General features: G+C 46.4%; 1 protein-coding gene across 1 annotated transcript; it reads right to left on the bottom strand.

The window, feature by feature from the left end:
- Window positions 1-305: 305 nt before the first annotated feature.
- LOC310672839 (natural cytotoxicity triggering receptor 3-like) lies at window positions 306-9259 on the bottom strand (the record flags this gene model as incomplete). Its single annotated transcript, XM_083430495.1, has 5 exons — window positions 306-419; window positions 2678-2721; window positions 5204-5326; window positions 7293-7643; window positions 9217-9259. 5 exons carry the CDS (start codon window positions 9257-9259, stop codon window positions 306-308), a joined length of 675 nt encoding a protein of 224 aa, XP_083286621.1.
- Between the last annotated feature and the right edge of the window lie 11754 nt (window positions 9260-21013).

Genomic DNA, 21013 nt, shown 5'->3' with positions numbered 1-21013 from the left:
CGGGTTACGAACTTAATTTGTTCCAGAGGTCCGTTCTTAGCCCGAAACTATTCTTAACCTGAGGTGCGCTTTCGCTAATGGGGCCTCCTGCTGCCGCCACGCTGCCTCCACACAATTTCTGTTCTCATCCTGGAGCAAAGTTCGCAACCCGAGGGTTGCAACTACTTCCGGGTTAGCAGAATTTGTAACCCAAAGCGTTTGTAACCCAAGGGTTCACTGTACACATATCTTTTAAATTCCCCCCCCCCTTTTTTTTCTGTAACTTTCAAAAATGCAATAAAAATTTTTTTTTAAAAAAAAAAAGACTATACACGTATGGAAGCATATGTGACCTTTTCTCTTTGACACTTGGATTTCCCCGCCTTCTTCAGGACGAGCTCTGAATAATTCAGATCTGCCGTTGACTCTGCCTTCTTGTCCTACGGAAAGAGGTCAAGGAATCAGTGTCATCGTTTGTGAGCTTGCCCAGATGCTTCCTGAGGACTGGTACAGCCACAACATCAACAATTAGGCCTCTAGCAAGTTACCGCTCCTTCAGATCAACCTTACTACAATCACTGCAATTACAGTCAAACCTTGGTTGTCGAACGTTGTTATGTACTGAGCTGAATAGGATCCAAAAGGCAGCAGTCTGATTGGTCCTAGAACAATAGGATTCAGAATGCAGCAGTCTGATTGGTCCTAGAACAATGCAGCAGTATGATTGGTTGGCAGGAACCACCCAATCATGCTCCAGATAGAAGTGAATCCACAACCTGATTGGCTTACAGTAGAATTCCGGAATTAGCCAATCATGTGCAGCCCATTGTGTAAATAACATATATAAAGCAGATACTTTGAGGGGACTTTCATTCATTCCTCCTCACCACTATGAGCTGAATAAAGAGCATGAAATCACTTTGCAACTCTGAGTATATTTCAAACGTAATCCGTTCCAGGAGACTGTTCGACTTCCGAAACGTTCGACAACCGAGTATCAAAGGGCGGTTGGCAAAATCAATGGAGAAAAAAGAAGAAAAATCTCCCCGGAAGCCGTTCAGCTTCTGAAAATCGTTCGGAAACCAGAGCAGCTATTTCCGGGTTTTCAGCGTTTGGGAGCCAAAACGTTCCAAAGGGAGTCATTTGGCAGTGGAGGTTTCACTGTACAGTGGTACCTCGGGTTAAGTACTTAATTCGTTCCGGCGGTCTGTACTTAACCTGAAACTGTTCTTAACCTGAAGCACCACTTTAGCTAATGGGGCCTCCTGCTGTTGCCGCGCCGCCGGAGCCTGATTTCTGTTCTCACCCTGAAGCAAAGTTCTTAACCTGAAGCACTATTTCTGGGTTAGCGAAGTCTGTAACCTGAAGTGTATGTAACCTGAAGCGTATGTAACCCGAGGTACCACTGTACTGTTTTTTCCCAGGGATGTGGGGAGTAATAATGCACCCGTCCAGGGGTGGCAGAGAAATTCGGTTCTCATTTCATTGCCAACATACCTAATTCCCGCTTCCTAAAACAATATGCAAAACCAAAAGATAGCCGTCCTTCTAAATTCGCTTTTCTCTGAATTTTGCAGTGCAGGTCTCCAGGCCAAAGATAGCCTGGATAGATCAGTTGGTTAGGTACTGTTAAAGCCAAGGTTGCAGGCTTGAACCCTGTATGAGGGTTGGACTAGATGATCCCATGGGGTCCCTTCCAACTCTATGATTCTATGTATTGAACAAGGAGACCATCTGGGCGAAGTGTGTCTTAAGCCAAGTGCCTTAGGGGAAGTGGCGTACAAAAATGCACTACACTGGGGGAGACCGCTTGCAAAAAAAATGGATATACAGTGGTAAGGTAAAGGTAAAGGGACCCCTGACCATGAGGTCCAGTCGTGACTGACTCTGGGATGGCGGCGCTCATCTCGCTTTATTGGCCGAGGGAGCCGGCGTACAGCTTCCGGGTCATGTGGCCAGCATGACTAAGCCGCTTCTGGGGAACCAGAGCAGCGCACGGAAACACCGTTTACCTTCCCGCCGGAGCGGTACCTATTTATCTACTTGCACTATGAGGTTCTTTCGAACTTTTTGGATTGGCAGGAGCAGGGACCGAGCAACGGGAGCTCACCCCGTCGCGGGGATTCGAAACTTCTGATTGGCAAGTCCTAGGCTCTGTGGTTTAACCCACAGCGCCACCCACGTCCCTTACAGTGGTACCTTGGGTTAAGTACTTAATTCGTTCCGCAGGTCTGTTCTTAACCTGAAACTGTTCTTAACCTGAGATACCACTTTAGCTAGTGGGGCCTCCCGCTGCCGCCGCCGCACCGCCGAGACATGATTTCTGTTCTCATCCTGAAGCAAAGTTCTTAACCCGAGGTACTATTTCTGGGTTAGCAGAGTCTGTAACCTGAAGGGTCTGTAACCCGAGGTACCACTGTACATCAGGTCTGCCTCGTCTCTCCAACCTCCTCCCAGTTTCCAAACTTGCCCATCTAGTATTATCTGTGCTAGCTAACAGTGTTTCAAGGCAGAAGCCAGTCTGCATATACCGGGTATCAGACCCAAGACCTTTGCATGCAGCAGAATACCTGCAACTGAACCGCAGCCCTTCTGCATCGCCTCCTAACCGTATCCAGCTTGGAGCCAGGTTTCTGAGCACTACACTTGCAAGCCTGACTCTGTTTTTAAGCTCAGGGCTTAAAAGCTCAGGGCTTACCTGACTCAGGCGTTTCGTCCCGGATCCTCTTGCTTGGCGGCGACCTGCAAATTCAGTTTCGTAAAATGTAGTGAGTGAGATGCAATCTGAGCAAATTTTCCTCTAAATATAACCCATAGACAGCATCTTAAAAAGCAGAGACATCACCTTGCCAACAAAGGTCCGTATAGTCAAAGCTATGGTTTGCCCAGTAGTGATGTATGGAAGTGAGAGCTGGGCCACCAAAGAATTGATGCTTTTGAATTATGGTGCTGGAGGAGACTCTTGAGAGTCCCATGGACTGCAAGAAGATCAAACCTCTCCATTCTGAAGGAAATCAGCCCTGAGTGCTCACTGGAAGGACAGATCCTGAAGCTGAGGCTCCAATACTTTGGCCAACTCATGGGAAGAGAAGACTCCCTGGAAAAGACCCTGATGTTGGGGAAGATGGAGGGCACAAGGAGAAGGGGGTGACAGAGGACGAGATGGTTGGACAGTGTTCTCGAAGCTACAAACATGAGTTTGACCAAACTGCGGGAGGCCGTGGAAGACAGGAGTGCCTGGCGTGCTCTGGTCCACGGGGTCACGAAAAGTCGGACACCACTAAACGACTAAACAATAACAACAACAGGAGGCCTATTCGTGGTTCCCGTCTCTTTGCTACGCTATAGCAGCTTTCACCAAGCTGGTGCCCTCCAGGTGTTTTGGGCGACAACATCCATCAGCCACAGCCAATGCAGCACAGTTCTGGTGTGGTAAATTGATGGAATGGCCAGTAGGACTATTTGGGTTCAGGGTGGAGCCGTGCAGCTAGGACGCTCAACTCCTGGTCCCCAATAAATTCGCTGCCGCAATCTAAGCACTGTTTTGTTCAGTTGTTGTCTTTCATTCCTTTGTGGGGGGAAGAATTTTTTTAAAAAGAGATTTGCAGTGGGTGGAAAACCTCAAGAAAATCCACAAGAGAGATGCGATTTTCAAGTGTACACCTATACTTAGCATCCGCTAAAAGCTTCCTTCTTTAAGAAAGCCTTCCCGAATATGGAGAGTTCATATGTGGTTTTTAATATGTTCTTTTATGATATATATTTTAACTGCTGGTATTGTTTATATTTTGGCTTTTTAAAGACTTAACTTGTTTTTAATTCTGGCTTGTATAAATAACATTGGTGTGTATGTTATTTTATGCAAGCTGGTTAGGAAGGTTTACAATCAAGGGGTCTACAGACTCTGTTAAATAAATGAAAATAAGTGGATATTCACTCTCTTATCTCTGTCTGTTTCTCTCTCTCTCTCTCTCTCTCTCTCTCTCTCACACACACACACACACACACACACACTTTGAAAACATATCTATGCTTCTTTTCCTTGTAAGTGCAACCCTGGACAAACGTGTTGTTGGTTTTTTACAGCACCTCAATTAAAATATGGTAGGGTTGCCACAGGTCAAATGTAATGAGGAACGGCTAAGGGAGCTGGGCATGTTTAGCCTGGAGAAGAGGAGGTTAAGGGGTGATATGATAGCCATGTTCAAATATATAAAAGGATGTCACATAGAGGAGGGAGAAAGGTTGTTTTCTGCAGCTCCAGAGAAGCGGACACGGAGCAGTGGATCCAAACTACAAGAAAGAAGATTCCACCTAAACATTAGGAAGAACTTCCTGACTGTAAGAGCTGTTCGACAGTGGAATTTGCTGCCAAGGAGTGTGGTGGAGTCTCCTTCTTTGGAGGTCTTTAAGCAGAGGCTTGACAACCATATGTCAGGAGTGCTTTGATGGTGTTTCCTGCTTGGCAGGGGGTTGGACTCGATGGCCCTTGTGGTCTCTTCCAACTCTAGGATTCTATGAATTGTTTTGGGGGTCACCTTCAACCAGGGTGGATTTTATTTAAATCAAATTGATTTAAATCACTACTCAGTAAGACTTGATCTAAATCTTTTTTTGTACAGAAAGACTCATTCTTGCTGGTATAATCTTAATATTTACAACCAGATGAAGGTTTCATTTTCGAAATAATAAATTTCCAGAGTGGTTTTTGCAGTTACATCAAAAAATTACCGATTTGCTTCTACTATTAGAAATACATAGACAGATAATTATGAAATTATTGTGAGGTTTAATATGTTAACTGTTTATCTGTGGACAACTTTTCTGCTGTACTTTATTGGAAGGAGAAAAATAATCATTTCCTTAATAACAATTTATTTAACTAAAACAATAACATTATAGCATATGTATCTATGTTTGTTAAACTATGAACACATGAAAAACTTAAAACAAATCCTTATTTCCTGATGAATAGCCTTTGGACTACAATGTAACTTAAATAGAAAACTTACTTTAGAAAGATTTTTCCTCCAAAAGCATTTTATTTTAAAAATCCAATTTGAATAAAAAAAAATCTGATTTAAATAAAAAAAAATCCGATTTACATTTATAAAAAATTATTTTTTAAAAAAAATCTTTGATTTTTATCCACCCTGCCTTCAAGCCCCAGGTCTGTCAAATGCTCATCTCTGGTTTAGAGACAAGCACCAGTCATCATGCTCACCTTGTCTGTTCCTACAGCAGAGCACTATCAGAGGAGAAACTACAAAAACCGCCAGGGCTGAGGTGAGGCCTGCCCAAAGCGCTATGGAATGTGTGCTATTTTCATCAGGTTTCTTAGGATCTCCTAGGAGAGAGAATAAATGAGGTATTGCATCATCAAACTTCAGAATCAAGGCAACAAAATGTTTTACGACACACTCACCCACAGAGGTACACAGTGCCCCAATACAGGAAGACGTTGTGAGAAAATTTCAGATTAAATTCAACAGATCCTGCTGGATTGTTGTTGCGGTTTCTTTTCTTTCTTTCTTTTTAACTTTAGATTTTCCTCCATGCCTTTTTATAAACTCTTGCCTCACTGCTGCCAACAAGAAAACACAGTTTTGTCCTTTGGCCTTGCATGGGGTTTTTCCCTCTCAGACAGAACAACCAACTGTCTATTTATCATGTAGCACATGTTATCACACCCTGGGAATGGTCTTTCCCCTTAGCAGTCAGAATGTTTGGGAACATTCAGCAACATCACTGCTGTCCATCCAGTCTAGGGGAGAACCTCAAAGCAGCAGCCGGTCCTTAGAAACTACAACTAACCCAGAATGCAGCCGCCAGACTGGTGACTGGGAGCGGCCGCCGGGACCACATAACACTGGTCCTGAGAGATCTTCATTGGCTCCCAGTACATTTCCGAACACAATTCAAAGTGTTGGTGCTGACCTTTAAAGCCCTAAACGGCCTTGGTCCAGTATACCTGAAGGAGCGTCTCCACCCCCGTCGTTCATCCCAGACACTGAGGGCTGCCTTCAGATGTCTTCTAAAAGTCTGGTAGTTGTTTTTCTCTTTGACATCTGGTGGGAGTGCGTTCCACAGGGCGGCTGCCACTACCAAGAAGGCCCTCTGCCTGGTTCCCTGTAACTTGGTTTCCTGTAGCGTGGGAACCGCCAGAAGGCCCTCGGCACTGGACCTCAGTGTCTGGGCTGAATGATGGGGGTGGAGATGCTCCTTCAGATATACTGGATGAGGCTGTTTAGGGCTTTCAAGGTCAGCACCAACACTTTGAATTGTGCTCGGAAACGTACTGTAGGTCTTTCAAGACCAGTGTTATATGGTCTTGGTGGCCACTCCCAGTCACCAGTCTAGCTGCCACATTCTGGATTAGTTGTAGTTTTCCGATCACCTTCAAAGGTAGCCCCACGTAGAGCGCATTGCAGTAATCCAAGCGAGAGATAACGAGAGCATGCACCATATTTGGAGATGGCTCTCATATCTCCTCCTAGTCTCCTCTTACACAGGCTAAACATACCCATTTCTCAAATATATCAATTCCTCACCCCCAACTTACTGTCCACACAGAAAATCCAGAAGTACTACACCCCAGCACTTTCTACACAAGCAGCTTCAAGTGACAGGGAAGGCCTGTAGCTGATTACTAGAGCAGCTGCATCTTTCCTGAAACCCTGCAGAGCTGTGCTAGTCACTGTAGATTACAGTATAGTGGTACCTCAGGTTAAGTACTTAATTCGTTCTAGAGGTCCGTTCTTAACCTGAAACTGTTCTTAACCTGAAGCACCACTTTAGCTAATGGAGCCTCCTGCTGCTGCCGCGCCGCCGGAGCCCGATTTCTGTTCTTATCCTGAAGCAAAGTTCTTAACCTGAAGCACTATTTCTGGGTTAGCGGAGTCTGTAACCTGAAGCGTATGTAACCCGAGGTACCACTGTAAACTGATAATGAGCTAGATGGACAATCTCAGGAGAAGACAACTTCCTATGATAAAACCAGCAACATCTGAGTTTAGCCCACTGCTTTCCCAAAGAACCCATCCCAGTTCCTTCCTTCCTTCTGACCAACTACAGTGGTACCTCGGGTTAAGAACTTAATTCGTTCTGGAGGTCCATTCTTAACCTGAAACTTAACCAGAGGTACCACTTTAGCTAATGGGGCCTCCTGCTGCCACCGCGCGATTTCTGTTCTCATCCTGAGGTAAAGTTCTTAACCCCAGGTACTATTTCTGGGCTAGCAGAGTCTGTAACCTGAAGCGTCTGTAACCTGAGGTACCACTGTACATTCCTTCCACAGAACCCAACCTCTTTACCTTTTGCAGCTTTAAGCACGCGAAGCTCAGTCCCGTTCCCCGATGTCTCCTGGAATCCAGGGATCTTCACCACGCATCGATACACCCCCGAGTCGTAATGTCTCAGATCCCATATCTCTATGTCGGCTCTTCTATCCAAGAGGAAGGCCTGCTCCGAGGTGGGACGCACCCTTCCCATGAATTCCCGGGTGGTCTTTCTGACCTCCACCCCTGGCTCCTTCACCCACCGGAAGCTCCCAACCTTGGGCTCTAAGGTGGAGTTGTAGGAACAGTGCAAGGTGACGGAACCGCCTTCCGTGCCTTCTGCTGAGCTGGGCTGGGAGACCATGAGGGCTTCTTGAGCCTGGGAAGCTAGGAGAGTGGAAACGGGATGGGGGTGAGATAGAAGGAAAGCCAGGAGTCCCAGTTGTTCATGGTCTTGACCAGTTCTCCCAGCCTAACCTCCCAGCATAGCTAAACTGTACAGTCTTAATGGTCCCTGAATGAGGCACCATTGTTCACACACAACTTATTTCCAACACGGTCAAGAGGAGGAAATAAAACTCATGTGGCTATAATTGCAGTTGTATTAGACCACAGCAGGAATGAGGGAGAAATTCAATTCAACTCCTCAGTGGCGTAGTGTGGGGGGTGCAGGGGGGCCGGCTGCACTGGGCGCAACATCTGGGGTGGCACGCTCGCACTCGCAGCTCTCTGCCCCTACCTGGCTCACTCACTCTCTCTCTCACTGCAGTGCAGGCTGTGCAAATCCGATCCGAGTCGCCGGGTCGCCACCCACTGTGGAGGGGAGGGTGCCAGGCATGCGGTGCGGTGCGGAGAGAGAGCGAGGGACTATCTGGGGGAGGGACAGTGCAGCGGGGGGCGCAAATTACTTGCCTTGCCCCGGGTTAGGGGGCGCAAATTACTTGCCGAGCCCCGGGTGCTGACAACCCATGCTACGCCACTGCAACTCCTCCTCCTCTGTGTTCTGGAGGTGCATCCCCCTCAGTTCTTGGAAACCATATTTGGTGCTCTCATGTTAACGCTGCTGCTCATTTGTCCAGCGTGGTCAAGCAGATTCCGCACCTGCAGAAACAGCTGTACAGTTGCACTTGTTTGTGTAGGGACACACAATAGTCACAATTCACCGCAATATCAATTACAGTGGTACCTCAGGTTAAGTACTTAATTCGTTCCGGAGGTCCGTACTTAACCTGAAACTGTTCTTAACCTGAAGCACCACTTTTGCTAATGGGGCCTCCTGCTGCCGCCGGAGCACGATTTCTGTTCTCATCCTGAAGCAAAGTTCTTAACCTGAAGCACTATTTCTGGGTTAGCGGAGTCTGTAACCTGAAGCCTCTTTAACCTGAAGCGTATGTAACCCGAGGTACCACTGTAATGTAATGTTACACAAATATTTTGTGTATCATTGAAGTCTGGTGAACCGTTGAAGCCTGGTGGTTGAATCTGACAAAGTATTACCTGTGGAAGTACGTACCACAATAAATTTATGGGTCTTTAAACTGCCACAGGACACAACTTCATAAGCACTGCGACAAGTGTTTAATGTGGCTAAACCAAAAAAAGTCTGGTTTGGATTTGAAATATGTTATTGGAATCATGTAAGTGATAATCTGAAGGGACGTTTTTAATGTCTGATGTTTTATTGTATTTTTAATATTTTGTCGGGAGCTACCTAGAGTGGCTGGGGAAACCCTGTCAGATGGGCGAGGTATAAATTATTATTATTATTATTATTATTATTATTATTATTATTATTATTGGTAGTTGCATTTTTACAAGAAACTGCCCTCTTCTATACGGCTATTAACAGAACAAAGGCTCTGTCCTCCCTCTCTCTTGGGCACCCAGGGGAGCCCCGGAGCAGTCAGCAGAGACCAGGAAAATGCCCAAGAAGAAGGAACATGAAATAGTCACTCCTTACCTGCCCAGAGGGTGAAGCAGAAGCAGAAGAACTCCAGAGGCATCGTCGACACGAAGCAGTTAGGAATCAGCTTGAACTGCTACAGGGGCCAGCACAAAACCGAGTGCACATAGCACGCTTCCACCAGTGGCTTCCGGAGAAGGCGAGCGCATGGTGGAAAATGTGGTCTGGTGGCCGGAAGGAAGAGGTGTCCACAGGCAAACACAGCTCACATTTTCCATTCCGGGAGCCACTGGAGCAGGCCATCAATCCATCCCCCAAAGCTTTCTAGCCCATCCATCGTCCCCCAAAGCTTTCCAGCTCTTTCTGTCGCTTGCAACCATAGCTCAGCAAACATGCTCTGTATGTACAATGTCCCACATCTGATCCCTGACCTCTCCAGTTAAACTAGAGGCTCCCCTCCAGAAGTTGTTGTTGTGTAACTCCAATCCTCCCTGAACACTGAGCCATGCTGGCTGGGGCTGGTTGGAATTGACACTCATACAACATCTGGAAAAGCCACGGGTTTGCTAGCTCTTGAGTTAAAAGCTCTCTAATAGTACGGACGCGGGTGGTGCTGTGGGTTAAACCACAGAGCCTAGGACTTGCCGATCAGAAGGTCGGCGGTTCGAATCCCCGCGAACTCCTGTTGCTCGGTCCCTGCTCCTGCTAACCTAGCAGTTCAAAAGCACGTCAAAGTGCAAGTAGATAAATAGGTACCACTCCAGCGGGAAGGTAAACGGCGTTTCTGTGCGCTGCTCTGGTTTGCCAGAAGTGGTTTAGTCATGCTGGCCACATGACCTGGAAGCTGTACACCGGCTCCCTTGGCCAGTAAAGTGAGATGAGCGCCGCAACCCCAGAGTCGGCCACGACTGGACCTAATAGTCAGGGGTCCCTTTACCTTAATAGTAGGGGGTGGGCAAATAAGTCCGTTTCGAGTTTCTCTCTGTTTATCCTTTCTCCAGTCTTCAATTCGGTTCTCCGCATCTCTACATCGGCTTGCATTTCCAAGCCCTCGTGCTTGAAGCCCTCGTGAAAAGTTGGCCTTTAAATGCAAAGTGAATTGAAATTTTCTTCTCCAGCCCTGGGAAAGGTGCTCTGCCCAAGACTTTGGGGGATGATTTGCAAGTCAGATCACAGTCACTGAGCTATAACATTAGAGTGTCCCACTAGAACCAGGTAGACCTTGGCTCAAATCTCCAGTCAGCTGTAGGTGGGGTTTCCTGGAGCTTGTCAACCTCTTTCAGTCGCCTTCACAGCATTGTTGTGATAATAAAAAGAGAGCAATATTTGTATCAACAATCCGAATATTTTCTTTTATACTTTTATAAGCCTCTTAGAGGTTTTTAATAATCAAGAGTGGTATTTTTTTTTCCTTAAAAAAATGTTTAGGACTACTCTCATTTTCCTGCTCACATTGAAATACTGCCCCTCAATGAGGCCAAACTTATATTCACAAAATGTTTAGGGGTATGCATACCCCTGCGTCCCCCCAGGAAAAAAGCACTGATCAAGAGACGTAAAAATCTTCTTAAAGGAAAATAATGGAATGAATTAAATTAACCATGCTGGTTTTTTTTTTTTTTTATCCTGAGTCCTTCACACGTGTCCTCGCCAGTATTTTGGGACAATCAGCAACCATAATCTTCGGGTTTTTTCCTGTGACCTTATGAGCACAGTTTCAGGTGTTATTCAAGTACGGTACAATTCTCTCAAGAACTCCTCTGTGGCAAACTGACTCAAATCCCTCTATAAACAGGCACAGATTTCCTCCCCCTTCTTCTTTTTGCAATTTTCCTTGGGGAGGGAACAGTTTGCTGGCATTGCGCAAGCTCCCAACTGGGGAAAAAATCACCTCATCTCCTCAGATTCTATCTCTGCTCCACAGCTGTAGCTCTGGAACTTCAGAAAGTCCAGCCCTCCTTAGCAGAGGTTGGATTTGTGAGCAGAGCCTAGGCCCGATGTGTTTCCTCAGCATCCTTCTTCCAGGGTCTTGTTCTTTGCCGGAGACGCTGGTTTTGTAACAACGTACGGCACGCTGCATCCACATCTGGAGCTGGGAGATTCCACAACTTCACCACTGGGTTCAGCAAAGCGATTCTTATTTCCAGTGGCTTTCTAGTTCTGATCTACTTCCCTCCCTCCTGTGTCACCCACACAGCCTGCCCTTCTTTGGATTCACAAGGGCTTTTTCAATTCCCCAACCCCATCTTCCCAGAAGTGTGTGTGTTTGCTTGTTTGTTTGAGAGAGGCTCTTAAGTGCAGGGTCCGTGAAGTCGCAACAGAGCAAACCACAGGGCTGAGAGAAGCAGGAAAGGGCTCTGCCACCTTCCAGACCACAAACAATGGCTCTTTGCGTCCACCCGAGCAACTCTGAGGAGGAGTTTTGCGGTGGCCGCTTTGATGCTAAGAGGCAACAGGCCTCTTGCGCGGACGGTCACGTCTCTCTCTAGCAGCGCCATCGAGACTAAACTCTCCCCTGGCAAGCGACCGCCGCTTCTGTTTCCTTCCAAACCGCAACGCTCGTTCTTCTTTTCCTGCCCCCGCTTTTCAACCTGCCGATTTCTTCATGAGGCCCCATCAATTGTGTGAAAATGGATTGCGGGCCCGACTTTATCAGCCACTTTCTTTTGTTCTAGAAGTACCTTGAGTGGATTCCTAACCAAATATTCACTTCCTTGTTTATTTATTGCTTAACTAAAGACCCGCGCTTAAAACCTCGACAGCTTGTCTTCCTGCTTCCGTGTACATTACAAACCTGCAGTTATGGGCTTGATTGATAGCTGATAGACTCCTTCATTTTTTATTTAAAAAAACAAACAAATAGGGCACACCCGTTGAAATTAATGGGGGAAATAGGCTGGACCTCTTTGGAGATAACCCTTTTTACTGCTGCAATGAAACAGGTGCATTGTTCAGAAGAGAGCATTGTCATTGTTCATAATGAGAAGCTGGAGTTTCTCAAGACGCTCGTGTGAAGCTATCAAGCTTGCCAAAAAGTCTGGAACAAAAACAACAAAAGGGCAGTACTGTATTTTTTGCTCTATAAGACGCACCAGACCACAAGAGGCACCTAGTTTTTGGAGGAGGAAAACAAGAAAAAAAATATTCTGAATCTCAGAAGCCAGAACAGCAAGAGGAATCGCTGCGCAGTGAAAGCAGCAATCCCTCTTGCTGTTCTGGCTTCTGGGATAGGTGCGCAGCCTGCATTCGCTCCATAAGACGCACACACATTTCCCCTTACTTTTTCGGAGGGGAAATGTGAGTCTTATAGAGCAAAAAATACGGTATTTTCAGATGAATTTTAGGTCACATTCGCACTGTGCTTTTAAAGCACTCTTTTATGACTTTGGCAGTCATGGTTCCCCCCTCCCCCAAGAACCTATGGCACTATAATTTGTTTAGGGTGCTGAGAGTTGTTAGGAGACCCTTCACAGAGCTACAATTCTGCGGCTGTTGGGAATGCAACAGGAGAGATCATACAGCGTGCAGCTGAAGTGTTAATTCTGTTCACAATCATTTGTTAAGGTACCACACGCTCTGATTGAATGCATAATTCTGACAGATTTTTCCTTCTATGTTTTAGTTCAGTGTTTCCCAAACTTGCTCCTGCCAACCTAGCAGTTTGAAAGCACGTCAAAGTGCAAGTAGATCAACAGGTACTGCTCCAGCGGGAAGGTAAACAGCATTTCCATGTGCTGCTCTGATTTGCCAGAAGTGGCTTAGTCATGCTGGCCACATGACCCAGAAGCTGTATGCCGGCTTCCTCGGCCAATAAAGCGAGATGAGCACAGCAACCCCAGAGTCGGCCATGACTGGACCTAATGGTCAGGGGTCCCTTTACCTTTACCTTTTCCCATACTTGTGCCTGTTTGAGGACTACAATTCCCATCATCCCTGACCACCAGTCTTGCTAGCTAGGGATGATGGGAGTTGTAGTCCAAAAAACAGCTGGAGACTCAAGTTTGGGAAACATGGTATTAGTTGAATGTTCACCACTTTGTACAATGCCTGACATAATATCAGAATTGTAGAGTTGGAAGGGACCCAGGGGTCATCTAGTCCAACCCCAGGAATCTTTTGCCCAAAGTGGGGCTCGAACCCACAACCCCAAGAGTCTCAAGTTATGCACTGTTTTATTCGCTTTCCTCAGTAAAATGTTAGCGAGACTTTTCTGCCTGGACTCTGACTGTGTTGCTAAAGTGACTTTGCTAACAGTGGCTGATGGGATTTGCAGTCTAAAATATTTGGAGAGCACCAGGTTGGGGAACGCTGTTCTATCTAGTGTGGCAAAGAAATGGAACAGTCAGTGGGATTATCTAGGGGGAAAACTGGTTCGAAGAGATAATCGTACTGAAGCTTTGCACAGCAATCTGAGGGCAATTTAGGGGATTAAAGCTGCTTATATCCAGGAAGCAGAACAATAAAAATGACAGTTAAATACCAAATACAAAGAAGTGAGAGGACATCCATGCACACAATGAAAGGGTAGAAAAGAGAGGAGCATTGTTAAATAAATCATATTTATTAAATAATACAGAAAAACGAAGAGAAAACACTGAACACATACATGCTCATCAAGCAGAAAAAGGAAACAAAAAATTACGAAAACAGCAGCGTCACAGTTTACTGAGAGTTTTGCTGAAGGACATAATATGCCTTCGAATGTGTGTGTGTGGTAGAGATCTTTCAGAGTGTCAGTCCCATCCACAATTTTGTTCTGGGCCATTTCATCTGTCTGTCTCAATCTTGCTTAGCTAAACTGACATTTCAGTGGTAATGGGTTGCATAATTTGCTTCCATGATCAAAAGTTACCATTTAAAGTACCTCAGTTATACTTTTCGAAACAATACAAGAACTGAAACGCAGCCGTCTTTCAAAATTCGCACTTCTCTGAAGTTTGAAATGCCGATGAATTTTCACAATGATTTGTTGTTGTTGTTGTTTTGAATTGCAGGCTGATGTGGGAATGTGTAGAACCAATCTTAAGGCTAGAATGACCGCTCAACACAATAAATGGGGGGCGCCCTTTGTGTAGTCGCGTGCAGCCCCCTGGACCCTATGCGGCACCATTAGCACAGGCTTGGCTTCGCCTCCCCTGAGGTGGGATACCTGGAGGTCTCCGCCTACCTCAGCCAGTTGCCCAATCCCACCTGGGGAGGTGCTGCCAAGGTGATCAGGCCAGGTAGGGGGAGGGACCACCCTGCCCACACACTAGAGGGAGGTTTTTACCTGGGAATCATCAGTTGGCTCCAGAGCTTCTCCCACCCTACCCACTCTCAGTTGAGACTTCTTTTGCAGGCTAACCTTTTCTCCACAGGTACGCAGGCGCTGCTACATCAAGATTGCTGTTGAAGGGCTGGAAAGGAATTCTCTTGCATTGGCAGGTTTGCCTTTCCAGTAGCAAAACATCACAACTTTGGCGGTATCAGGCCTTGGGCGGAATCCTTTAGTTTATCTTCAGCGATGACCCACACCCCCCTCCTCTTCACGGTGGCGATACCAGGGTTCCCCATTAAAGGGGTTGTTTGAGGGGAGGCATTGGCCATACACCTAGAGGTTGTCATTGCTCTCCCCTGCGGCGGGGGTGTAACGGGGGCGGGCTGTCTTTGCTTGAACATATGTTCTCCAGAGCCAGCCTATCCCCCCCCCCACTGGATAACCCTGATGTTCCCTAGATCCCTGGCTGGGGACTGGGAGGGATAAACGCCCAATGCCTGAGTCAATGATCTACCCACATCTGAAGCATAATAAAGTTGTGGCCGATTTTAATCCCATAGCACGTTGTCTTGAGTCGTTATTCCACACGGGGGCCGCCCAGGGTTTGGGGGACTCTGCCTGTCCACACAAAAATGAAAGACTGAGAGAAACTGAAATTGACACATTCACTCATTCCTATTGACCAAAATAGTCAAAGGCCTGGAAACGATGCCTTATGAGGAACGGCTAAGGGAGCTGGGCATGTTTAGCCTGGAGAAGAGGAGGTTAAGGGGTGATATGATAGCCATATTCAAATATATAAAAGGATGTCACATAGAGGAGGGAGAAAGGTTGTTTTCTGCTGCTCCAGAGAAGCGGACACGGAGCAACGGATCCAAACTACAAGAAAGAAGATTCCACCTAAACATTAGGAAGAACTTCCTGACAGTAAGAGCTGTTCGTCAGTGGAATTTGCTGCCAAGGAGTGTGGTGGAGTCTCCTTCTTTGGAGGTCTTTAAGCAGAGGCTTGAAAACCATATGTCAGGAGTGCTCTGATGGTGTTTCCTGCTTGGCAGTGGGTTGGACTCGATGGCCCTTGTGGTCTCTTCCAACTCTATGATTCTATGATTCTATGATTCTATTACAGTGTCCAGGATTCCCCACCTGAACTGATAGGCAACGTCTTTCACAGTATTTCCTGGAGAATATTGACCAGTGAATTGTTTAATATATCCCCTCCCCACCATGATTATGATGTTGAAGCTTAAAGGCCCAAAGAGTCTATAGAGTAAACACACACACACACACGCACGACAATGAACTTGAAGATAAACTAAAAACTGTTTAATGTTCTACCCCCCCCCCAAAAAAAATTATCTTTATTCATGCTCAGTCCGCTTGGAAATTATGGGGACGATTTTCAGGTGTTGTTAAGAGATTTTTGAACTAATTCAGTGAACTTCATTAAAGTGAACGAGTTCGTTCCAAGCACTGATATGTGGCAGTGGGTGGGTGGATAGGATTTAACACAGGGTTTCTCAAACTTGGGTCCCCAGCTGGACTAAAACTCCCATCATCCCTGACCACTGATTCTGTTTGGAACTTCCCGTGTATTGACACCTGATAGGCACCTTTACTGTATCTTTTTGGCACCTGCTTAAAATATTTTTGTTTAGGCAAGCCTATCTGGACATCTAGAAATTAGCACTTGCCCTGCTAGCTAGGGATGATGGGAGTTGTAGTCCAACAACAGCCGGGGCCCCAAGTTTGAGAAACACTGATGCAACCAGACAAATAGGCAACTGCAAAAATAAGCAAACTGTTGGGTTTTTCATGAGTGCCCACTTGTCATAATTATACCACCATTCTGTATTTTAAAAGCAAATAAGGGTTTCTTCATATTTGCCAGACACCCTGGGTATATGTAAAAAAATGTTACTTGGTTCTAAAATAAACAAATCCCAAAAGCCTCCCTGTGAGGGTTTATGCATGCACAAAGCCCTCTTGACCACGAGACTTGGTTAAATGTTTCTAGCTGAGGTGGCACTTAAGCCTAGCTGCCAGCACAAAAGCTGCTGGCTCTGGGGAGAGGAGAGAGGTGACAAAACGGCTCATCAGGCCACCTCATTTAGGCTAAAACAACAAGAGTCTTAAGCTGTCAGTTAGGCCCATCGCTCAGCTAACGCAAACCCGGTTTTTGAACACCAGTGCTTTTTATTTGCCTTGCCCCAGGGCACTTTTTGGTGGGATGGTGCAACATTCCAACCAAACGTCCTCTGGTGAAGAAATAAGGTGATTTCAGTAGCCTAATCCACCCTAATCCTTTGTCCTTGCAGCTTACTTGGAGTAGGGCTGCCATATTCCAAGAGGAAAAAATACGGACACAAAAAGTTGTTGAGCGTCACCCACACGAGAGCCTGAACCAGTATGGGAGAGCAATCCTGAAGCCATTTTGACTCTCCCAATGGCCTCGAATATTCTGCTGCAGTAAGGGAAGAAAATGGGGACAGCCTGTCTTAAGGGCATACAGTGGTGCCTCGCAAGACGAAAAGAATCCGTTCCGTGAGTCTCTTCATCTTGCGGTTTTTTTCGTCTTGCGAAGCAAGCCCATTAGCGGATTAGCGCTATTAGCGGTTTAAGGGCTATTAGCGGCTATTAAGGGATTAGCGGCTATTAAGGGATTAGCGGCTATTAAGGGATTAGTGGACCAGCTGATAAGCGGCTTAGATCAGCTGATAAGCGGCTTAGCAACAGCTGTTAAGCGGCTTAGGGGCTGGGGGGAAAGGGGGGGGGGGAAACCCCCGCAGAACTCGCAAGACATTTTCGTCTTGCGAAGCAAGCCCATAGCAAATTCGTTTTGCGAAGCACCTCCAAAACGGAAAACCCTTTCGTCTAGCGGGTTTTCCGTCTTGCGAGGCATTCGTCTTGCGGGGCACCACTGTACTTGTGTATGAATAGGGTGAGCCTGTGACCTAGTCTCAGGAACTAAAGTATTAACCATCATAAAAGAATGGCCAGGTTGCCCAGGTAATGCAATCAGTGACCATTATCAGGTATCCTGGCAGGCAGGATTTCTGCTGGAGACCGCACCCTTCTGTGATATATGTATGATTTTGGGGGGGCTAGTCTTGGGATACGGCGTGGGCAATTTCAGAAGTCTATATAAGGGCTTGTGCACTATTGTTTGGGGTTCTCCTCCCTCCTGCGTGTGGTGAGTTGCTTTAATAAAGATCAAGCTTACTAGATACTTTGCTTCTCAATATACTCTGGCTGGCCTCTGTCATTTTCTCCTACTGATAGGAAACCCACTTAAGGGCTCGGGCTCCAGAATGCCACAAGTGCAGTACAGTGGTACCTCAGCTTACAGATGCTTCAGGTTACAGACTCCGCCAACCCAAAAATACTACCTCAGGTTAAGAACTTTACCTCAGGATGAGAACAGAAATACCACGACGGCAGCGGGAGGCCCTATTAGCTAAAGTGGTACCTCAGGTTAAGAACAGTTTCAGGTTAAGAATGGACCTCCAGAACGAATTAAATTCTTAACCCAAGGTACAACTGTAATGGTAAATGTAATGGAGTTGAGTGACGACATAACCTGGGGAGAGAACAGCAAAGACCTGGTGAAGAGAGCACAGCAGAGGTTATATTTTCTGAGAATCCTCCGGAAAAACAATCTCTCAAAGGACCTGTTGATGGCATTCTACCATTGCACTGTGGAGAGCGTACTAACTTATGGTCTGTGCGTGTGGTTTGGGAGCTTCACGGCCAGGGAAAAAACAATGCTATCCAGGGTTGTAAAGACTGCAGAGAGAATTATTGAGTGCACTCTTCCCACCTTTCTTCCAGGTGTGGCACTCTCCATCATGACAGCGTAGGTTTTCACCTAGTCCAAAGAAAGGGGTGGGGAACCTCTGGGTAAAGGGCTAATCTTGGCCCCGAGTCCATTTTCCTCAAACCGCAACCACCCATCCTTTGTCTGACCTCATCGGTGATGTCAGCTGATGGGCAGGAGGACAGGGTTTAATCCTGAACTGGCTGCAGGTTCCTGTTCCCCGCAGAGGACCGGCCCCCACAGCCAAGGCAGCAGAATTAAATCTGCTGAGCTACTTCAAAGAGACTGTTGCAGAGGCTTTACGGCAGAACCTCCACTCTGGTTTGCTCAAATGGAGTAAACAGTCTTAAAGCAGTTTGCCAAAACTCTCTAAGGTAAAGGTAAAGGACCCCTGACAGTTAAGTCCAGTCGCAAACGACTCTGGGGTCACGGCGCTCATCTCGCTTTACTGGCCAAGGGAGCCGACGTTTGTCCGCAGACAGTTTTTCCAGGTCATGTGGCCAGCATGACTAAGCCGCTTCTGGTGAACCAGAGCAGCACACAGAAACGCTGTTTACCTTCCCACCAGAGTGGTACCTATTTATCTACTTGGACTTTGATGTGTTTTTGAACTGCTAGGTTGGCAGGAGCAGGGACCGAGCAACGGGAGCTCACCCCGTCACGGGGGATTCGAACCGCCGACCTTCTGATTAGCAAGTCCTAGGCTCTATGGTGTTTTTTTTAAAAAAAAGTAGAATAGCTCTCCTATATCATTTTATAGGATGCCATGCCAATCAGTGTGCAAATAATACTGAGCTAGATTTTAAAAGGGGTGTTGTAATATGTTTGCATCAACGTTCACCTGTGCAAAGGTCTGGATTGGGCCTGATGCCAGCTGCCAAAAGCAGTGAGACTGGCTCAAGCCTTCCTCACAAATTGCACACCAACGTGCATTAAGCATAATGCGTAGCTTGGCTTCTACGTACGCAAAAAGGTACTTTGGCCAAAAGCGCCAATTAACGCAACTCTTCAGTGAAAAGGAAGTATTTTGCAAAATAATGGGTTTGAGACAAAGTTGGCAAGGTCCTCTGATTCCTTACAACCCATACCTGGGAATGCTTCACAGGCAAACTGGGAGAACCAGTAAATCTTTGTAAGCAAAGAACCAGAAGGCTGAACTATCAAACAGGGCTCCTTTATTCTCGCAGTGTTGCCCTTGGGTGTTGATATGTCTATACCATAGCTGTCAAGTGTCCCTTATTTGAAGGGACAGTCTCTTATTCCAGCGCCATGTCCCCCTGCTGTCCCTTATTGATGGATGTCCCTTAAATGATGTCCCTCAAATTTCAAAGGAAGCAGCTCCTCTCCCTCCCTCCCTGCCGGCCAGGGAGGAGGGAGGCTCCAACTGTGTTGCTTGGCTGTGTTGCTCACCCAATAAGAAGTCTAAGAAAGACTAGGGGGTGGAGCTTGCATGCCTTGTGTGTGGCTAGCTAATGCAAGCTGAGGAGGTTTTTGAATGCTGGACGCCATTTTGTTGCCTGTGCTGCTGCAAACTTTGCAGTGCAAAGCCAGGCCGGGGAGCCATCTTACGTTGAGGCTGCATAGGCCTTGTGGTGCATGTGATTCAGATTCTATTCAATTGAACCTCTGGTTAGAAAGTTGTTTGGACAGTGTTCTCGAAGCTACCAGCATGAGTTTGACCAGACTGCAGGAGGACAGGAAGACTGGAGTGCCTGGAACAGCTGAGGCTGCAGGTCCCTTATTTTGGCTGCTGGTCCCTTATTTTCAAGGCTTCTGGTCCCTTATTTTCAAATCTGTAAATTGATAGCTATGGTCTATACTCACTACAGTGGTGCCTCGCAAGACGAAAAGAATCCGTTCCGCGAGTCTCTTCGTCTTGCGGTTTTTTCGTCTTGCGAAGCAAGCCCATTAGCGGATTAGCGCTATTAGCGCTATTAGCGGTTTAGTGGCTATTAGCGGCTATTAAGGGATTAGCGGCTATTAAGGGATTAGTGGCTATTAAGGGATTAGAGGCTATTAAGGGATTAGCGGCTATTAAGGGATTAGCGGATTAGCTCCTAAAAGGCTATTAGCGGCTTAGTGGATCAGCTGATAAGCGGCTTAGATCAGCTGTCAAGCGGCTTAGCATCAGCTGTTAAGCGGCTTAGAGAACAGCTGTTAAGCGGCTTAGGGGCTGGGGGAAAAGGGGGGGAGGGGAAAAAACCCCGCAGAACTCGCAAGACATTTTCGTCTTGCGAAGCAAGCCCATAGCAAATTCGTTTTGCGAAGCACCTCCAAAACGGAAAACCCTTTCGTCTAGCAGGTTTTCCGTCTTGCGAGGCATTCGTCTTGCGGGGCACCACTGTATTAGCCTTCTTTATATAAGAAGCAAATAAAGCATAAAACTGATCAATGCAATTGTAAATCAATCAATGTAAAGGTAAATAATTGCTAATGTAAATAATTGCTTAGAAGCATCTTATTCAAAAATGCCTCCCTTACTACTCTCTCTCTGGGAGAGTCAAAATGGCTTCAGGATTGCTCTCCCATACTATTTCAAAATGGCTTCAGGATTGCTCTCCCATACTATTTCAAAATGGCTTCAGGATTGCTCTCCCATACTATTTCAAAATGGCTTCAGGATTGCTCTCCCATACTATTTCAGACACATGGTTATATATTTAGATATGTGTGCATTTATTCTATGTACGCGTTTTCTCCCTGGGGGCATTATGTAAGGGGCAGTAGCGGGTCAGCAATAAATAAGTCTTTCTTGGAAGTAGCAAGGTCTGCTCAGGAGTGGC

The sequence above is a fragment of the Podarcis tiliguerta genome (genome assembly GCF_965153285.1).
Source record: "Podarcis tiliguerta genome assembly, chromosome: 2".
NCBI lineage: Eukaryota > Metazoa > Chordata > Lepidosauria > Squamata > Lacertidae > Podarcis > Podarcis tiliguerta.
This window is presented reverse-complemented; position numbering and strand designations above follow the sequence as displayed.